This window comes from Colletotrichum phormii, assembly GCF_030913505.1.
Source record: "Colletotrichum phormii strain CBS 102054 chromosome Unknown BDP81scaffold_17, whole genome shotgun sequence".
Lineage (NCBI taxonomy): Eukaryota > Fungi > Ascomycota > Sordariomycetes > Glomerellales > Glomerellaceae > Colletotrichum > Colletotrichum phormii.
The window spans coordinates 541,652-556,732 of NW_026851459.1; the positions used below are offsets into that span (position 1 = coordinate 541,652).

The following is a 15,081-nucleotide window of genomic DNA, read 5'->3' on the forward strand; positions in this document are numbered from 1 at the left end:
GGCTTGCTATTATTGAGGCTGAGAACCGTAAGCTTCGTACGGGGATAGAGGTACTAAGTAAGCGCCGGAGGGCAAAAAAGACCCGGCTACGTCTTGGAGGGTCACTTAATAGTGCTGAAGCAGAGGCACTACAAGTAGAGAAGGGTGGTGTTAATGCTGGAGGAGAGAATAACCCTCAGAAGGAGGGTCGTACGGAAGGTGCTGAACCACGCGCGCGACGATGTGGTAATTGCGGGAAGCCTGGACATAACGCACGAACCTGTGAAGTGGTTTGGGATAGTAATGAGGAAGAGGGTGATATATAGTTTTAATTGATTTCGTACGTTGTGGCTAAGTTAACTTATACATAAGGTAGAAAGGTTTGAGAGAGTGCGTCGCTCGCTATGATGCGTCGCTCGCTATGCAGGTACGTTATAGAAAGAAGCTTTAATAAGTTGTAATATATACTCTAGATAGAGCGTAATAGGATTATAGCCCGTAGATATAAGTAAGCTACTTGTCACAGACCCGCTGTCCTAGCCCCCAACCTTGAGATTGGTGTTGAGTAATCCGGTGGCCGGGTTACGTAAGCCTGAGGCTGGATAAAACCCTGCATCCTGTATTCTGTCGCGCATGTCCAGAAACGTAGCTCCTTGAGCTACGTCTTGTCAACAGAGCCTGTACCTGCTTAGGATAGAGCCTGCCCGTAGCAATAGATTGTCTGATCCGCCTGCCCAGCATCCACCTGCCAAACAACCTGCCTGCTACTGTGACACTACTTAAGAACCTATTACTAGTTATTCTAGTAGCTATAGACGTCCTACGGGGGCCCCCTATAGGAGCCACTACTTCTAGAGATTCCCGAAATACTTTAAAAACACTATATTATTATATTTAAGAAGTTAGGAGACCTTAAGAGATACCGGTAGCTCTAGAATAGCCGTAAGGGGAGGGATAACTACGACCCCATAGTACGGTAACTTATATTTAATAAAGTTAATAAGCGATTAAATACCTAGAATTTCGCCTTAGCTAATACTTAAGGGGTTATAAAGGCATTAGAAGCTTAAGTTAAATTATATAAGCTAGTACTGTAGGTAAAAGTTAAGTAAGATCTAGATGAACAATTTATATAAATTAAGGCTATTATAAAAACGAAAAAGAAGGTCGCAGCACGCTCTACGTAGTAGATCACGGAACTAATAGTAATATCGGGTATACTAGAAGCTTCTTTTACTAGCATGTATTCAGAATTTCAGCTTTAACAGCGCTGTGCCACCAAAAGACCAATTCGCCACCATGAAGTCCAGAATGCGAAGTCTCGAAAAGTGGCCAAATTGGGTGATCGGTTGTGTGGGGTGACCTCTTACTTCGTAGACTCATCTATCGAAACATAGTTTTGCGGGGCGTCTCCAGAAATCCACCAAGGGTCATCCGTCCTCAACGACATTGCAAACTTCATTGACCTTCGCAAACGCGTCTTCCTGTTAATGAAGCCGCCACCACCACCACTCATAGCCTAAGGCGCAGATTTCGCGTTAACGCGTTCTGCAAACTCTCCAATCCATGGCATGTACGCTCCTTCGCAAGCGCAACCTATCAGTCGGGTCCAAAGTAGACTGTCTTGCGGGGCGCGATCCGGATTCGGTTGTAAATGTCGTCAAATATTTCCGAACCGAACCTGATTCGACCCACGCACTCTTCCTGGGTGCTGGGCGCCCTCCATGTGTCGTTGTCGAGGTACCCCAAAAGATTCGGATCGTATCCAACCGCTAGCAGCCACTCTCTGTCGTACAATCTCTTCGCTTTGCTCTCGTGTGAGGCGAGTCGGCTCTCGAGCCTAGTTGTTCTCTCACGATGGAGTTTATGAGCGATTCGTAAAAAGACAACTGCCGTCATGTAACCTAGTGCTGTTAGTGAGCCACTCGAGGCTCTATTTGTTGTGCCAGCTTACTATCGAAGCCTGCCTGATGGGCTGTTCCACGGCGTCCATAGCCATAAGCTGTATCCCAAGAGATGCTTGGCTGTGTTTTGTTGCGATCGAACCTATTGTGTAGATCCAACAATGGGTCTTCGCCCTCGATCGTGTCGTCCTTAATGGCCAACAGCTTCGTGTCTATGACGTAGGGGAATAGTCTTTGTATCTTTGCTCGAAACTCACCCAAAGTATCAGGGAGGTCGTCGATGAAGGTGTTGTAAAGGAACAAAAGGTCCATGAACTGGTTGTGTCCAATAATAGTTGGCTTCCTTCGGCCAAAAGCTTCCAACTCCTGTAGAGCATCTGCTACTTCGTTCTTGAGTGTTTCCGTGGACAGTTCTTCGAGATCTTGACACAAATTGTCCCAGCCAGTCGGCTCATCGTAGCTGGTTGTCTCAGCCGTGGGATACCAGGTACCACTGTCGCCCTCTCCGTATTCGCCATCGGCCGCTCCCTCTGAAGTGCTTGAGGATTCGCCACTGTGGCTAGCTGAATGGCCTTCTTGAATATCTGTGGCCTGTGAACGGATGCCATCAAGAGGGGGAGAGTCAGTCCGGGACAGGCTGCTGCCAAGACCTGGGTAGCAACGTTCGCAATGAACATTATACACCACGGGCGTCCCCTCATTATCTCCAACTCGACGTCCAGGCGGCTGTCGCTCCTGCATACAAAGGCACTTGCCGTTGGTGATCAAGTTCGTTTGCGACGCAACTTGGACGTCCTGTCCGGAGGAGTCACTAAAGCAGTCCGTGCCATAGTCGTGATATGTGCAGCACCAGTTGCAGTAGGGGGCCTCGACTTCGTCCTCTGAAGATCCCTTGGATTGTTCTGGTGACGCGGGATTCAAGAACTCATGCACCTCACGACAAAAGGTTTGTGCTTCCCCAGGCCAGCCAGACATGGCTTCGACAATGTGACCGGGGTCAATCAGGTCGGCAAACTTACCTCCGATAAGGGCTTCGATAATCAGTCGAAGGCCTTATATCAGTCAGCCGCCAATTAAGTATCACGCGCTGACAGCAGCCTACCTGTGTACTTGCTCAATGATGCGTTGAGATCGTCCTCCAGAAGCTCACGCCTCTTGGCAATGTCAGCTTTCTCTATTCTCATCACCATAATCCGCGCCGTTGTGTACGAACCTTGGCTTCTTGTCCATCGCCCCCCTGAGAGATTACCACGGTCGTGCCGTGGTTCCAAAGACGACACCCCATTTGTGGCACAAGCTCCCGGGCCTTTATACGAACAATTTGTTCGTAGACACTCATACGTTTCTTGCTGTCGGAGTTAGGTAAGAGGATATTGATCTCTGGAGCTCGCTGTTCGATCTGGCAATTAGGATATGTAGTAACAGGAGCAAGGATTTGACAGGAAAGGGCCTTCGTTGAAGCAGGATAAAATGACAAATGTCACATACCATCCCTGGATGGGTGTAAAGCCAGTTCATAATCGCACTGTGAACGTAAACGCAAAACGTAGTCAGGCCTTCATCGTGTTCGTTGTATCCATGATCCCTTACGTCCCAAGGCTCTTGTCGGCGCTTCATCTGTCGAGTTGCCAAGCGGGCATCTTTGCGGCTCAGATACGGAACGCAATCGTCGTAGATCTTTTCCAGTCGAATTCCTTCTGACTGAAGGAACTTCAGAGTGTTGTACGAGACAGAAAGATTCCTGTCCAGTTCTTTGACGAATTTCTCGTCAGCCCGTGTCTGGGTATGCAGGTAAGGGCTGACAGTGAAACTGTAGGTCTCGGTCTTGTAATGGTCGCCTGAGATTTTGTTAGAAAGGGTTGATGAATTTCTGGTTAGAAAATGGAAAAACAGACCCGACTGGTGTTGAATACAAGTGATCCCCATTTCAAAGACGTTGAACTTGGACGCGATCTTCTTGGCCGATTCATAGATTTGCTGGTTAGTTGGGTTTTCTGGGCGGTTTTCCGAGCTCTTGTCCGTGATGCCGGTCATCTCGAGGTCGATGGCAACGAAGTTGGATTTCGCGATGGACAGCAGAATCTTGGGCAGCTGCCGCCAGAAATTCTCCGAGGAAACTTCCATGCTGGGCGCCGAGGTGTTGTCGAGTTTGTGGCTTCCAGTCGACAGTGGTTGAGAAGGAAAAGACAGAAGGAAGGTTGGATAGGTTGAAAAAAGAAGAAGAGGTGGAAGCTGTTGTCAGGTCAAATGGAGGGGGAGAAAGCCACCTGATGGGAGACGTATCCAGGAAGGAGCACCTCGTGACTGCAATAAAAAGGCAAGAGCACTCGGTTGCTTAAACAGGGCAGGTCGTTCTTCGGAGTATTTGCCTGCGTATTCCTTCCCCGTTTGTTGTTGGAGATGGAGTAGGAATCCCTCATATTTTGAGAACGTACACAGGTAAGGGAGAAAAGATTGCAGAGTTCTCAGACCTGGCCATCGTCAATTAAAAAATTCAGGAATGAAGCATCGTATAAAATTGCTTCGCCATATCCAATTCACATCTTGCCCAAAATGAGAAATAATAAATCCCAGCACAACAACAAACGCGTCTTACCACGGCCAAAACAAGGAAATCAACAGTGTCATCAAACATAATGAAAAAATAGTTAAAAAGTTCAACTCTTATCCTTGCGTACAGCGGAATCTATGAAAACCCCGAGACTCTTACCAGCCTCAGGTGTAACGATGGAGGTTTTCTAATGTCGGTGGGGTTCGAACCCACGCACCCGTGACGCAAGGTGACGTTCCTAATCAAAGGAACGCCTGGCGATACCATTGCGCCACGAGCTGCTGAAAAAATCCAGAGGGGTTTAAACATATAAGGGTAGGCCAGGAGGTCAGGAGGGCAACCTTGGGATGAAAGAGTGGGTGGGGCTGAGGCTTGTGGCTGGACGTGAGAGGTGAAGTACACGAGGGAAGGAAAAGCGATGGGCGAGGTAAAGCAGGAGAGGGTGACCTCGTGAGATGCTGCTATGGGTTTGCCTTTGCAACTTTACCTCCAGAGATACCAGTTCGTTGCTGCACAGTTGGACACGATATCAAATGGGTTGAAACAACCTTGCGCTACGTGAAAAGGCCCAACACATATCAATACTTTATTATGAAGATAAAGTGGACAGTACTGTACCTCTTTATATCTTTATTCAACTTCCCTCAGTATGAGAAGCTTTATGAGCAGTAGTAACGCAAACATTATACAGAGAACTAACTTTTCAACAATTGCCATATGTAACAGAGCGGCCTACGTCTTTGGAGCATTCATGTACGGTAGACCCAAAACCCTCTCAAGTTAGTAGAGGACGACGTGATATTTCACTCACCGAGGCAACAGCACTCACGTTCGCCTGCTTCTAAGGCAAACTACCCTGAGATAACAACCCAATGCCTCTAGTCCGGCGAGCAGAACTACACGAACATGAGGATATCACGCCACAGCCAAGCCCACAGCCGAAAGCACAAACGCAACACCCTCAATCCCTGACCAAACAGACACAAACATCCAGTGAAAGATTTGATTGTACAAGTTTATCTATGATACAACAGCGTTACACATCCTCTCTACCGTTCCTCGAACTTTCCCCCCCACCCCATTTTTCAAACCGGGCCAAAGAATCAACACATGCTCACCATGTGAGCAAAATCTCACCGGTCCACCATCATGTCCCGTACACTGGCGTAGTAACCCCGGTCCAGCACCTGAGGAAGCTCATCCCTGGTCAGCCACTTGAACTCCTTGTACCCAAACTTGTTGGCCGTCAGGTCCGCCTGGCCCGCCATGATGCGGCCCTTGAGGAAAAACGTCTTGCTGCCCCGCTCAAAAAGCTTGCCGCTCCGGACCTGCGTCTTGGCCACGTGCACGGCGGCCGGGCCGCGCCCGACCATCCACGTGTTCATATTGACGCCCGCCGCGTCGTCGAGGATCCTCTGCGCAGCCTGTGAAGAAGGGTTGAATGTCAGTACATCTAAATATCAGAGGATAGAGAGAGAGAGAGGGGTGGGTGGAAATAGAAAAAACTCACCTCGTGGAGGTTCTCCTCCGTAGACAACCCCGCCGCAGGAAACTCCCAAACATCCTTCTTGCGACCAGCCTTCCTAACAACAAGGTACAGCGTCCTATCCATGGCGCGATCCAACCTCGTCTGGTCCCCCTTGACATCCGCCTCCGACACCCGCGGCGCCAACGCCTCAGGCGGCGCCCGATCCTCCTCGGGAATCGTCTCGGCGTCGTCGCTCACGCGCATCACGGCGTCCTTCAACAGCAGCTCCACCGCCGTATCGTGCTTGCTCAGCCCGTCGCCGACGGCCAGCTCGTCGTCCCACGCCGTCGACGCTTTACCGTTGTACACGCCCAGCTCCTTGGCGACGGTGCCCTTGCGGTCCTTCACCTTCATGTTCCAGTCAATCAGCGACGGCGTGTCGGGCTTGAAGTAGACGGACGTGATGAACGGCATCGTCAGACGCTCGTTGAGGCGCTTCTGGTAGAAGAAGTAGGACTGCTCAAAGTCCGTCAGGGGCCGCGTCAGGAGCGGCGCCCGCGTGAGGATCACGCCCGCGCGGATCGAGGATGTCGGGATCGTGATGTCCGCTGCCGCTTTGGGATCGGTTGGTTTGCTGACTTTTGACGGAGGGGGAGGAGGAGGAGGGGAAGAGTCGGTCGTGGTCGTCGTCGTTGCGGCCGCGGCGGCACCCGAGTACGCTCGCGAGGGAGCTGGAGCTCTAATCTGGACCCTCGCGCATTGTCTGCAGACTCTGGGGGTTGCTGTACGGGAGCTCAAGGTCAGCCAATTATCTCAGTGTTCATCTGAGACGTAAAACATACATTGTATGCGCCCGAGGGCGGCGAATGCGCCTCTGCTGGAAGCTGTCATCGTGAAAATCGCTGGGTGTACGGGGTCTCCTCCTTGACACCTCAGCCGAGAATCTCCAGATTGGAATTGAACTTTTTTGCTGTTCAAGCTCACCAAAGGCACGTACCGAATTGCCGGGGCGGCGCTTACCTAAGGCACGACGTCCAATACGGCAATACCTATGGTGCACCGTGCACCCGTGCACCATGAGAGTGCCTCAAATTGTACCTGAAAAGCAAGGTCGAAATTGACAGACGCCCGGGTCAACATCGCGCCTGACAAGCGCGGGTCTCAATAACGTAAGCAGCAGTAGCGGGGCTGGGGTGGGACCGCACAGAGCCTTTATTAACTCAACGCCCTGCCGCCAGACTTTTCTCTTTCCCTTCTTTTTTTCTCTTCACGGCACCATTTCCTTATCGTCAAGACCCGTTCCGCCTCCAGAACGTCCTGATCATTTATTACGGTGCCCAGACTAAATAGCAGTCTTTTTTCGCTAGCAGCACCTGCAATTTTCTTACTGGGTTATACTGTTAGATAGTTACTGCAAACATATCAGCGCCCTTGACCGCCGTTTTAGAACGGCTGGCTGGCTGTCTGCTGCCGTGTCACGAGAATCCATAGTGGACTCGCGCTATGCGGCAAGCAATGCGTCGCGACTACCGCACACATGAATTTTCTGCTCTCCACGTCACTTGATGCCGCTGACTGCTACTGTAGAGATTAAGCGTGTGCACGAGCGATGTAGCTTCTCGTTAAGAGTCGTAATGTCCATTCGTGTCGTCGTCTATCTACCTACTACAGTACAGAAAGCCTTTCCAGCTTAAATTTAGGCCTCGCCTTTGATCGAGTCTCTCCAAAGAGACCCGAGCGACTCGAGCTACTGCGAGACCCCGCCCCTAAGATACACCTGTGCCTCTCACCCACCTTTTCCCAGAGACACAGGAAATTCAAAGTAGAAAATTTTCAAAAGAAGCCTCCTTCAGATGGAGTGTTGGGGTATTAGACCGCTTGGTTCGCTGCCAAACACCAATAACGCCTGATGCCCGATATCGTTCGTTCGTTTATGCTGCCGAATGCCGATCAAGCCTTGAGTTCCTCAATCGCACGGGCCACCTCTTTGGTAGCGATCTTCTCGCATGTCTTTTTGGCATCATCGTCCAGCGTCTGCGGATCGCGAAGGCCCTCGTACAACTTGCGAGAGACATCCCGATTGATGTTTGCGTATTGATCGGTCGTGAGCTCCTTTGCGCGCCAATGAGGCTTGAGAGCAGCCCGGACGATGCCGCTGATTCTCTCCTTGGTCTCAAAGGGGATGGCAGATCGCGTAGGCGAAGAATCCTGGGACCGAGCAAACGTCGGTCTCTGACGGTTCGGCCGCTGTGGGCGAGGTTGGCGAATTTCCGCGCCGTTCGATCGACTGTCAGAGTCACTACTGTCCCCAGCATTTCGAGTCGGCGAGTAGTTGGCCTTGGGGAATCGCGGTTCAACATAAGAGCTCAGAGATAGCGTAGGTGAGCTGGGCCGGGGATGAGGTGGCGGGGTGAGGGAAAGCGCCCGCGGTGAGTTTCGTGATGATGGTGAGGGGGATGTGACAGGCGAAGAGGGGTCAACACCAGAGTGAGTGCCGAAATAATTCCGCACAGTCTCGTCGTCGGAAGGTGCGCTCATCTCCACCTCCTTGAGCAGCGACGACAGAAAAGATGGTCCGGGTTCCGTGTTGACGGGGGACTGGACGCGCTGCGTAGCACCGCCGTTCGTCTGAGGTCTCGATGCCAGAACGCTCGTCGGCGCTGGTGACGAAGTTATCGTAGGTGCGGGGGCGAGTGCGGACGTAGTGGTAGGAACGGCGCCCGACGCAGTGCCAGATGCAGTTCCAGATCCAGATCCCGACACCGAAGCCGAGGCAGAGCCCGATCCGGAGCCTTCTCCCTGCAAAGGCAATCGGCGTGTACGAGGTCGCTTCAGCTTGCGCTCGGGTTCCTGAGCGGGTTCTTGAGGAGAAGCCGTGGTAGATCTCGACTTTCGCTTGCGGGTGTTGGGAGCGCTCGTCTCGGCGTCGCGAGCCCTCTCGAGGGCGCCCCAAGCCTGCTGCTCCTCTCTAGTCTCGGGAGCTGGCGGAGGGGGCTGCATGATGGGTTCGACTGGGCCACCGTCGAGGCGATGACCGACGGTTGGGCGAATATTTCTTGCAAAGATGTCTCTGGCGCCTAGGCGACTGGCGATGCTCATGCGCTGTTCCCAGTCTTGGTGCTCTTGGATATCGCGAAAGTGTCCTCGCTGGGCTTGAGCGCGGCGAAACCCCTGAAATAAGTCTTCGTCTTCGTGGTTGTCGAGGTCGATGTCAGTAGCATCGTAAATGCGACTCGCAATCCGGTCCCAGGCGCCTTGCCACTCGAGGGATCTTGCCTCCCGTCGTGCGTTTCTAGCTTGCAACTGGGTTCGCAACAGGCCTCTTTGAGCGGTGACGTTTCGTCGGTTGGCTGATCGTGCAGCCGGGTTCAAAGGCTGTGACTGGATCACCTCGACATCCGAAGTCTCACTAGGGCTGGATCGGCTGGCGTTGTTGTTCTCGTCACACTCAAAGCAGTACCAGGACTCGGTCTGGGGGACACCAGACAGCCCGATGCAGTGCGTATGATAGGCTGCATTGCAACCATCGCAGAGGAGCAGCACCTCTTCATGATCCGAGGACTCGCAAATGGGACAGGCGGGACTCGGCTCCTCACCCTCGCCCTCGGGGTTCTCCTGAAGCCATCTGTGGATATCAAACTCCTGCTCTTGCTTCTTGTCTTGGACAGCGTATGAATCGATAGGGGGGCCTGTTAACATCATGTACGTTAGTTTCTTGTTGCTGCCGCTGCGAGCGCCTGTTGCGGATCGGGGTGTTTTGATACGTACCGTTGAGCTCAGATGAGAGGCTGACCTCATTGAAGGGTGTACGGCAAATGGGGCAAGTGTTGGAGTTCTTGGCCCAACTTCTGATGCACTGATCGTGGACTACGTGATTGCAGCCGACGAGGGTAGCAATGTAGTTTGACTCTGGTCCTTCCAGTATTTCGAGGTCTGAGTCGATGGCACGGTACGTTGGCTGTGTTGTTGTGGTGGCTGCTGTTGCTTTTGCAGCTGCTGGGCCCGCTCCATTTGCAGCAGCGTCTTGGTGCTGTTGCTGTCGCTGCTGCTGCTGCTGCAACGAGGGGTGCTGCAGCGACTCCAGGCATATGATGCACTGATCCGGTTCAGTCATTGTGGCAACTGTGGTAGTATCGCTTGAGGTTTGATGAATTCATAAAAAAACGTCTTTGAGCAGGGCCAATGTATGGCTTTGATATTGCAGAGAGATGAGACGTGGATTTTGTTGTTGTATCCGTGATTGTGCGAACTTGTTTATGGGCTTTGTTGCCTTGTTGTGTCGGTCGTGGGGTGGTGAGGTATGGTAAGGTAGGGGAAAGAAAAAGAGAGGTGCCGAGTCGTTCAGTGCCTGGTCGTGGTGGTACGGTGTAAGGTACCTGAGGTGGACGTGCTGCGGCGACTGGACTGGACTGGACGGTTGTCGGGTTGCTATCAGTTGAGTGAACAAACGCACGACCAACTGGGCAGGTTGCTGAAGAGTGGGAAGGGTACGAAGGGGGGGGGGCCACTTTGGGGGTTGGAGGGTGAGTTCGGTATGTTCTGCGTTTCTGGCTGGAGATGGATTGTCAGTCGGTTCGGTGGATGTTTCGCCGCTGTGCTAAGCAGGGAAACCAAAGCAGCAGAAAGATCGAGGAAGATGATGTACAATAAATAAAAGTGGCCGGTGTGGAGAGAAGAGGGGGCTTCAAAGTTTGGCTGGCAGTGCTTTTTGGTGAGGCGAGACAAGCAGGAAGAGTGAGAAAGGGAGAAAAAGGGTCAGGTTTGGTCGCCTTTCTTTCGCAAAGTGCAGATGAGGTATGTTCGTGGGTGAGGTGCCCACTCGTGGACGGGGGCGGTAAGTGTATGGTAGATGCTCTCAGTCTCTCAGTGCTGGGCTGAGAACTGGACGGGAATTGTAAGAAGAAAGGTTTGGAGAGGCCAGGACCCCAAGGCGGTTTTTTGCGAGCTTAGCGCACGCCTACAGCTGGTCTCAACTGGGGCCAATCAACGGCCGGCTGATGCAGCGGTGCGCCACGCTCCTTGCTCCTTGCACCTTCGTCCTTTTGCACCCCGTCCTGACGCTTCGAGGCTTCCCAGTCGGTAGGTGGCCCACTGGGCTGGACTGTGGACACTGGACAGGGACCTCATGGACTGCATCCCATGCCTCCACCAGCAACGGCAGCACCCTCACAGTCACACTCAGTCACTCACACACACGCCCGTAGATACAAACGTGCACCTGGATGCATGCTCGAGGCAGGTCGACGCACTGAGACGGACCGGACTAGCCCACTAGGGCCGCTGAAAGTCTCCATGGATCGATGCAGGAGCAGGAGCATCAACACCAGCCGGAGGCAACGCAACATCTCACCTCACGGACATCCCACGCCGAGAAAAGCACCAGGGACCTCGGGGAGTAGGATATCCTGGTGAGAGATGTTCCTGAAGCAGCAGCAGCTTCTTCTCCTCCTCCTCGGCAACATTGTCCATATGGTAGTGTAGGTAGGCAGGTAGGTACGTACGGATACCTCTGACGGGAAAACGAAAAGAAAACGAAAAGAAAACGATTCGGTACGTACCTTTGACTTGGCGCCAGAACCCAGACAACGGCTGGGAGCTTGCGTGGTTGCGTTACTTCGAGGTTGCGTTTGCCAGGCTTTTTCTCCTCACGATTCGACTGCTCCCCTCTATCGTCTTTCGGCCAGCCCTCCAATCAGGTAGGTACTGAATGACAGACTGCCAGAAGCAACGGAGAGTGAGCGAACTGTGTCCGGGGGAAACGGCGGGAAGGTGGAAGGTGGAAGGTGGAAGGTGGTAAGTGGGCGGCGAGTCAAACACTCAATGGGTTGGCTACTTGGCTCGTGCGACGTTGTTTGGTGACTTTTTGGTCAGGTACCTCGATCCAGCTGAGCGTGGGTGTGATGGATCATGGAGAAAGTCTTAGATCGGTTCAATAGGTAGGTAGGTAGGTAGGTAGGTGGCGTATGGCGTTGAGAACTTGAGACGCCTTTGATGGAGGGCGAGGTGTGAGGGCGTCTACGTCAGGCCTTCCTGTCAGGTGTAAATCGTACTTTGTAATAGTTCAAAGTGTTCTTGATGTGAGTGCGAGTGAGGTGAGGCAAGGCGAAGAAAGACAAGGAGGTAGTGTTCCGAGTTGGCGCGCAAATACGGCAACGTCAGCCCGAGTAGTAGGAAGGGTGGCATCTAAAGACAACCGCGGGACAAGCAGGAGGATTGAGAACGTGCAACGGTGGGAAGCGGTCGAGGGCGGAAGAATGATGGTAGCTGAAGAGGTAAAGTCGGGGCGCAGGGCGTGAGTATTCGGCGCTGGAATGGGTCAGGTCGACAATGGGTGCTATCTCCGCTTCCAAAAATGGGTTGCACCCATTACAGGTTGACGGAAGTCGGGGGGGGGGGGGGGGCAGTGGCAGGCAAATGGGCAATTGCCAATTGGGGGAGAGAGGTGAGAGAGAGGGAAACTAAGGTACGGCCCTGTGTCCGTAAAGCAAGGTACACGTGAGACCTTCATGCCCCTCGTTTCTCGGAGGCCGACGAGATTGGTTCGATGGGGCCTGGCCTGCGTCAGGTTGCGACCCCAAGCCCAGAGTCCGGTCTATTCCTTGGTGCTGGGTGTGCCCGAGCGACCTTTTTCCATTAATCCATTAAATCATTGATTGTTCGTTGACGGCCGCTCGTCCCGGTTGCTACCTACTTTGCCTTTCCCACATTTAATTGCCAAAGGGGGAAAAGACCACGGGAAGGGTAGGAAAGCCTGAACCACGAAGCGGCCAATTTGCTGGCGGATGTGTACGGCGTTTTATACCCATGTGAACCTGCTCTCGTTTACGGCGGCATTTCCGCGCAGCACAGGATCACGGCCCGTCATCCTCTAGGCCCCCAAAGTATGCTGCTTACACAGTGCTTTCGTGAGATCCTCGGCTCGCGGGTGTGCGTCTCATGTATGTGTGTCCATCTGCTAGCATACGTGCAGCGTCTTCAGAAACAGGGTCGAGGTGAGAAGCTCAACTCACCGACTTACACGGGACACAGAAAACCCACCAACGTGCTTTTCTGGTTTACTCGTCTTCACCGTGACAGCCGTGGCGCCTCATTGGCCCGCCGCCTGTGTTCGCGTTTTGTAAGTCTAGAACACCCGGATGACTCAAGTTGTGATTCGACGTGGCATCCCGTAACAGCTGCCGCGCACTTGTTCGCTCTGCTACGATCATGGCCTTGATAGAGATTTGAACCCACCCCGGAATATAGAGACGACTACCGGGCTTCGTGAGAACCTTGTTGGAACACGCCTTCTGACGCAGGCCAGCCGCCTGTGGCATATGCAGGCACCCAAGCGGATCATCCCTCTCTGCCTTGCTCGACCTGGAGATGACTCGGCGTCAACGTGGACGCCTTGACGGCGCTGTTCTCTACCTACGCTGGATCACAGTCACGTGGCCTTGCGGGGGGGGGAGGGGGGGGTATCTTTCATGACGACTGGAGCAAATCTTTTTTGATGTTGGGTGGCCCGCTTCGACGCTTCAACCACGCGGCTGAAGTGACGGGGTCGATGACTCTATCCATGCCAACTAACTCCACACGCCCTGCCAAATGACCTCGGAACGCTCTTCACCACTTCACGTTGTGACTTGCCTGAGCAGGTCGGTGGGCGTATCTCAAGGACGGAGGGGGAAGCGATCGGGAGGGGACGTTTCGTTGTACGTCAAGTTCTTTTCATTGCTGACCAAATGGTCCCTCTGGCAGCTGACCGAAGACCCGTTCCGTTATGGCCATCGTCAGGATGTAGGCACGATATCCGATTTTCCCAACACCGCCCGAAATGCAAAGCAGAAACCATCTACCATTCGTAATCCCGTCCCTTAAACCTCAGCAATCTCTCTCAGACGACGGAGAGTGGAGCGCATGGCAGCAGCGGCGGGGGTGCTATTGCACATTGTTAGCATTCTGTCTCCATTGCAGACCATCTTCGAGGGTGGAAACATACGCGACAGTGTAGGCACCGCCAGCAACGGTCTTGTTGCAGCCTCTGCAGTTCCAGATGCCGGTGGAGTGGCGCTTGACGGTAGGCTTGCCGCAGAAGGTGCAGGTGTACTTGGCGTGCTGGGAGATTTCCATCTTCTTGACCTGCTTACGCAGGGAGGCACCGTAACGGGTACCGTACTTTCCGGTCACTCCGACCTTCTGTAAGGTTGTTAGAGATCTGTGGCTTTAACGTTGAGGATTCCTGGCCCATCAAAATTCGTGTCAAAGAGCCACCTCATAGCAAGTAGCTCCGAACTGCAAGTCGAGACGAGAGAGAGAGATTCAAGGTGCGTTGGGAGGTGTCGCCATTTTTCGTGCTCGAGTTCGCGAAATCTGAGTTGTCGATGTTGCGGAAGAGTCTGTGAGTTGCACAAGTCGGGTGTTCAAGGTCAATTGTTGACAGCATCTGCCTCTCTGTTGTCGTGGGGTTCCGTCAAAATTGGCGTCTGGGGTCGTTCGCTCGTTCCGCAGTTCTCTCTTTCTCTCTCTTGTCGTCGTCTCGCGTTGCGCTCGGTGCTATTGCGTAGGCGGCCTGCTTGTTCGTCCCTACCCAAACCACGATACCGAGCCCTTGATAGATGCCATCGTCGCCAATGAAGGAAGATCGTGGGCCGGTATCGACGCGGGGTAGGGAAGTCCAAGCAATGACGGGAAAGTCGATGAAGCCATCCGTCCTGGATGGGGTAGTAGAGCATTACGAACCTTCGTGCGCTTGGCCATTTTGTCGAATTTTGGGGGGGAACGGGTTCGTTGACTTGAAGTGCGACGAGTGGTGTTGACGGTTCCTCTAAGGCGGTTGAAATTTCTAGAGGATGGTGTTGAATTTTGTCAGGGCTTGCCGACTCCGTTTGTGCGCTGGGAAAGCGAGCACGGACCACCGTTGACGCGAAAAAAAGAATGCGGCAGAACCCCGGCAGTGGGGTTTGCACCCGCCCTGACGCAACTTTTCGGGTCCATTCTCCAGAGTCGCAAAAACTTGACCCTATCCTCACACGTGATCCTTCACCTGACTGTCGACAGCGGCTTACCTAACCACTGACTTGACGCATTGTTCAAGAGGTTGCACTGAAGGGCCTCTTCAAACGCCCGGGGAGGAGGCCGGGAGATCGGCGTCACAGCTGTCCGCTCGGCCCTTCTAAGCCGTAAGTGGAAAGCACAGC

The 15,081-nt window shown here is 53.1% G+C and overlaps 5 protein-coding genes across 5 annotated transcripts; 1 reads left to right on the top strand and 4 right to left on the bottom strand.

Annotated features, from left to right (window-relative positions):
- Positions 1–1,570: 1,570 nt before the first annotated feature.
- Positions 1,571–4,007, bottom strand: BDP81DRAFT_354445 (ribonuclease H-like domain-containing protein; the record flags this gene model as incomplete). Its single annotated transcript, XM_060586267.1, has 7 exons — positions 1,571–1,883; positions 1,934–2,520; positions 2,734–2,935; positions 2,986–3,037; positions 3,097–3,228; positions 3,417–3,721; positions 3,779–4,007. 7 exons carry the CDS (start codon positions 4,005–4,007, stop codon positions 1,579–1,581), a joined length of 1,812 nt encoding a protein of 603 aa, XP_060442244.1. The 3' UTR covers positions 1,571–1,578.
- Positions 4,008–5,288: 1,281 nt separating this feature from the next.
- Positions 5,289–6,871, bottom strand: BDP81DRAFT_354449 (NUDIX domain-containing protein). The gene is made up of 3 exons (XM_060586268.1): positions 6,745–6,871; positions 5,945–6,684; positions 5,289–5,858 (listed from the first exon to the last, which is right to left on the bottom strand). Exons 1-3 carry the CDS (start codon positions 6,791–6,793, stop codon positions 5,568–5,570), a joined length of 1,080 nt encoding a protein of 359 aa, XP_060442245.1. The 5' UTR covers positions 6,794–6,871; the 3' UTR covers positions 5,289–5,567.
- Positions 6,872–7,852: 981 nt separating this feature from the next.
- Positions 7,853–10,016, bottom strand: BDP81DRAFT_325941 (uncharacterized protein; the record flags this gene model as incomplete). Its single annotated transcript, XM_060585021.1, has 2 exons — positions 7,853–9,591; positions 9,671–10,016. 2 exons carry the CDS (start codon positions 10,014–10,016, stop codon positions 7,853–7,855), a joined length of 2,085 nt encoding a protein of 694 aa, XP_060442246.1.
- A 1,102-nt stretch (positions 10,017–11,118) lies between these two features.
- On the top strand, positions 11,119–11,516 carry BDP81DRAFT_434191 (uncharacterized protein). The gene has a single exon (XM_060590940.1). It carries the CDS (start codon positions 11,129–11,131, stop codon positions 11,312–11,314), a length of 186 nt encoding a protein of 61 aa, XP_060442247.1. The 5' UTR covers positions 11,119–11,128; the 3' UTR covers positions 11,315–11,516.
- Positions 11,517–13,362: 1,846 nt separating this feature from the next.
- BDP81DRAFT_434192 (60S ribosomal protein L43) lies at positions 13,363–14,885 on the bottom strand. The gene is made up of 3 exons (XM_060590941.1): positions 14,624–14,885; positions 13,884–14,080; positions 13,363–13,822 (listed from the first exon to the last, which is right to left on the bottom strand). The coding sequence occupies exons 1-3, from the start codon at positions 14,639–14,641 to the stop codon at positions 13,759–13,761; spliced, it is 279 nt and encodes a 92-aa protein (XP_060442248.1). The 5' UTR covers positions 14,642–14,885; the 3' UTR covers positions 13,363–13,758.
- Between the last annotated feature and the right edge of the window lie 196 nt (positions 14,886–15,081).